Genomic DNA, 3,131 nt, shown 5'->3' with positions numbered 1-3,131 from the left:
AAAACAGGTATGGGGTGAAGATGGAATCCGAAAACGAAGATGATGACGATAAACACGCCCTCTGCACCGTCCCATCGCCATCCCTAGTTGGGGATGAGCATTGGAATGAAAAATAATTCAAATCAAAGTGCAATTATTATTATTTTTCATTATCTTTGTTAATAAGAAAATTAATTATATGTATTTGTATCATTAAATTTGAGTACATTTATCAAATTAATTAATTATACATGTTCACAAAGCACAAAACTAATTTTTCTAAAAATTAACAAAATATATAGTATAACTAAAAGTTATTTATAACTAATTATTAAGTTCTAAATTTGTAGAAATTAGATTTGATAAGGCAAAAAATTTTATCAAAAAAATATTTTGATTAGTAAACTATAATACCATGAAAATAATATAACTAATTTATGATATTTGAACAGAGTAATATAATGTCAAAATTGAACAATAATCATTTCAATTAAGAAGTTTTGAATTTTTTTCCATTAAAGAGTTTGAGCAACATTTATCAAAATTGGTAGAATCGTCCTAAACACCCTAATAATATTTAAATTATATGATACCAGAAAACATTTTGAATATCAAAATAAAAATTTTAAACTTTCGTTGCGTCTTAAGTGCGAGAAAACAAAACTCCAACATAATCAATATTATCAATCATAAAAAAAAAAAACAAGTGGTGTGATGTCTCAACCAAATATATAACATTATCGTATCAAAAACAACAAAATTGTGTGTGATATTCAAACCTAGCCCATGTAATTTCATTTGTATTCTTTGTGTATACATTTACAATGTTTAAATTTAAATTCATAATTTTTGTATCTGTCTACCAAACTTTTCCACTTTAACCAATAATAATAATCAATCGGTTAGTCAAATTAATAAGGCGTAATGTGAGTCGTTCGGGTCTCGTAAGGAGCCAAAGTCGACTTCCCTTGTTTTCCCCTCAAAACTTTGACCAAGTCCCCACACATCTTCCTCGTGTTCAGGGTACAATCGCTTTGCATCACCAGTAGTACCTTAGTCAACCCGTTGACTTTAAGCACCGTCTCCGCCGAGGTGCAATCCCGAACCAAGCAGCACAGGCCCCAGAGCACCGTGACGCCGTGCTCCGTCGCCGCGCCGGAGCACTTCATCAGGCTCCGGACTATCCCCACCACACATCTCTCGTCGGCCCAGATCGCGACTCTCCCTTCAGTACACGTGGCGATCGTCTCTAATACCCCTAAAGCCTTCTCGGTGACTGCACGAACCGCATGTTCGTCGCCGGAGAGTATCTTCCCTACGGTTCCGACTATGCCCAGCCGGATCAGCTCCTTTTTCGCCGGCCTGGTGGTGGAAATCGCGAGGAGAGACGATAGACCGGCTTCTACTGCGGGCACGTCCGTCTCCGCGCTGGAAAAATTGTACAATTCGTGCAGTAATCCCTGCTTTTCTTCGATTCTGCGGCGGGATTCGGGATACGCCGCGAGGAATTCCAAGATTTTCGCGGTTTTGATCTTCGATTCGACGGTTCCTTTCTGTAAAATCGAAATGAATGACGATAAGCAGTCTGTATCATCAACATTTTCGATAATCAGCTCATTCAACAGCTCCTTCACTGCATTCTCTTGAGAAATCAAATCCAAAACCTCGACAATCAGCTCAGAAATTCGGATATCGCTCGACTTCGCCAAAGCATCAACCAATCTCACAAAAAAACCCCGCGATTGCGCGACGAGCTTGAGATTATCTTCGGAATCCTTCACACAATCGATCACCATCTCCAGTGAATCGGAGTCAAATTTATCGGCGCCGCTGATGATGTCGGACGCCACCTGCTTCGAGACCTCGATCCGCGACTTGCGAGCGGCTTCAGCTTGAGATATCCAGAGTTGGATGAGGCGGCGGAGGGTGAGATTGGGGGTGGTGCTGGTGGAGGGGAGGGTCTGCATGGTGGCGGGGCACGTGTTGTGGCCGAGGGCCAGCCACCGCTCGATGGAGCTACGGTCGTAGGTGACGCCGGTACAGAGGCTCACCGGCGACCTCATCACGTCCATGGAGATCGGGCAGCGGTACAAGCTGGGAACCGTAAGGTACAACTCCTTGGCCATTCTCCTCTGTTTCGCCATTTTTTATGGATTTCGAATTTCTTCTTTTTTTCTCCGTTGATTTTCGTGTGAAAATGAAAGGGCTCCGTAGCCTTATATACTAGCGGAGAGGTTTGGAGGGACATATCACGTCGTTTTAGTCAATGAGTTCAACAATTTTAATTTATTTATTATCTATATTATATTAAATTTTTTAAAAAATTATGTTTCTTTCTCCTATTAATATTAAATAATTCTCCTAAAAAATATTAAATAATTATTAAAAAAATAAAATCATAATTTATCATCTTTTATTAAATTTAATCAATCAAATCAAACATATTTTTTCTACGTCTTATTCAAATATTTTAATAATTACGACATTGTTTATCAATACGATCCAACTAAACACAACTTATTTATTACTAATGTTTTCGGAGCATGCGTAATTTGTATTTATAATATTTTTATTTTCTAAAACTCGAACTATTCGATTTATTTAAATTTGTACTTTTTTCAAAATAAATTTTTGTGTTTTTTTTGAAAATATTTATATAAAAAAAATTGATAAAACTTGACAGAGAAGACATGTGAAGATAAATATTTCATAAAATTTATGTGAGACGACCTCATTGATCAATTTTATGAAACTGATATTTTATTTTTGTCACACATTAAAAAAATTAATTTTATGGTAAAAAAATTATTTTTATTGTAAATATAGATATAATCGACTCATCTCATGAATAAAGATATATAAAGATTCTGAAGCAGACAATTAGATTGGAGTGTGAAAGGTTGAATTATGATTTATTTATTTTATATTTTAATAAAGTGGTTGAATTATTATGGTTTTATTATGACAAATAGTCTAAATTTGTGGAAGTGGGTCCCACGGTTTGCATGAAATTCTTGCATGAATTGGTGTAAAGTCAATGTTTGAGTTACCTAATTTTCTATGCGCATCCTATGGTTTCACAATAATTTATTATTATTCAACAAAAAAGATGACATTAGGAGACAAGTTCGAAAGAGATCGATCCAGTCTAA

At 36.0% G+C, this 3,131-nt stretch overlaps 1 protein-coding gene across 1 annotated transcript; it reads right to left on the bottom strand.

The window, feature by feature from the left end:
• Positions 1–862: 862 nt before the first annotated feature.
• LOC142521278 (U-box domain-containing protein 28-like) lies at positions 863–2,234 on the bottom strand. The gene has a single exon (XM_075624505.1). The coding sequence runs from the start codon at positions 2,121–2,123 to the stop codon at positions 891–893; it is 1,233 nt and encodes a 410-aa protein (XP_075480620.1). The 5' UTR covers positions 2,124–2,234; the 3' UTR covers positions 863–890.
• Positions 2,235–3,131: the final 897 nt, after the last annotated feature.

This window comes from Primulina tabacum, chromosome 12, assembly GCF_025594145.1.
Source record: "Primulina tabacum isolate GXHZ01 chromosome 12, ASM2559414v2, whole genome shotgun sequence".
Classification (NCBI taxonomy): Eukaryota; Viridiplantae; Streptophyta; class Magnoliopsida; order Lamiales; family Gesneriaceae; genus Primulina; species Primulina tabacum.
The sequence above is the reverse complement of the archived record's forward strand: the minus strand, read 5'-3'. Positions and strand labels throughout refer to the sequence as shown.

Coding starts and splice junctions, on each gene's coding strand:
- LOC142521278 (XM_075624505.1), bottom strand. CDS start 2,123: ATGGCGAAACAGAGGAGAATGGCCAAGGAGTTGTACCTTACGGTTCCC.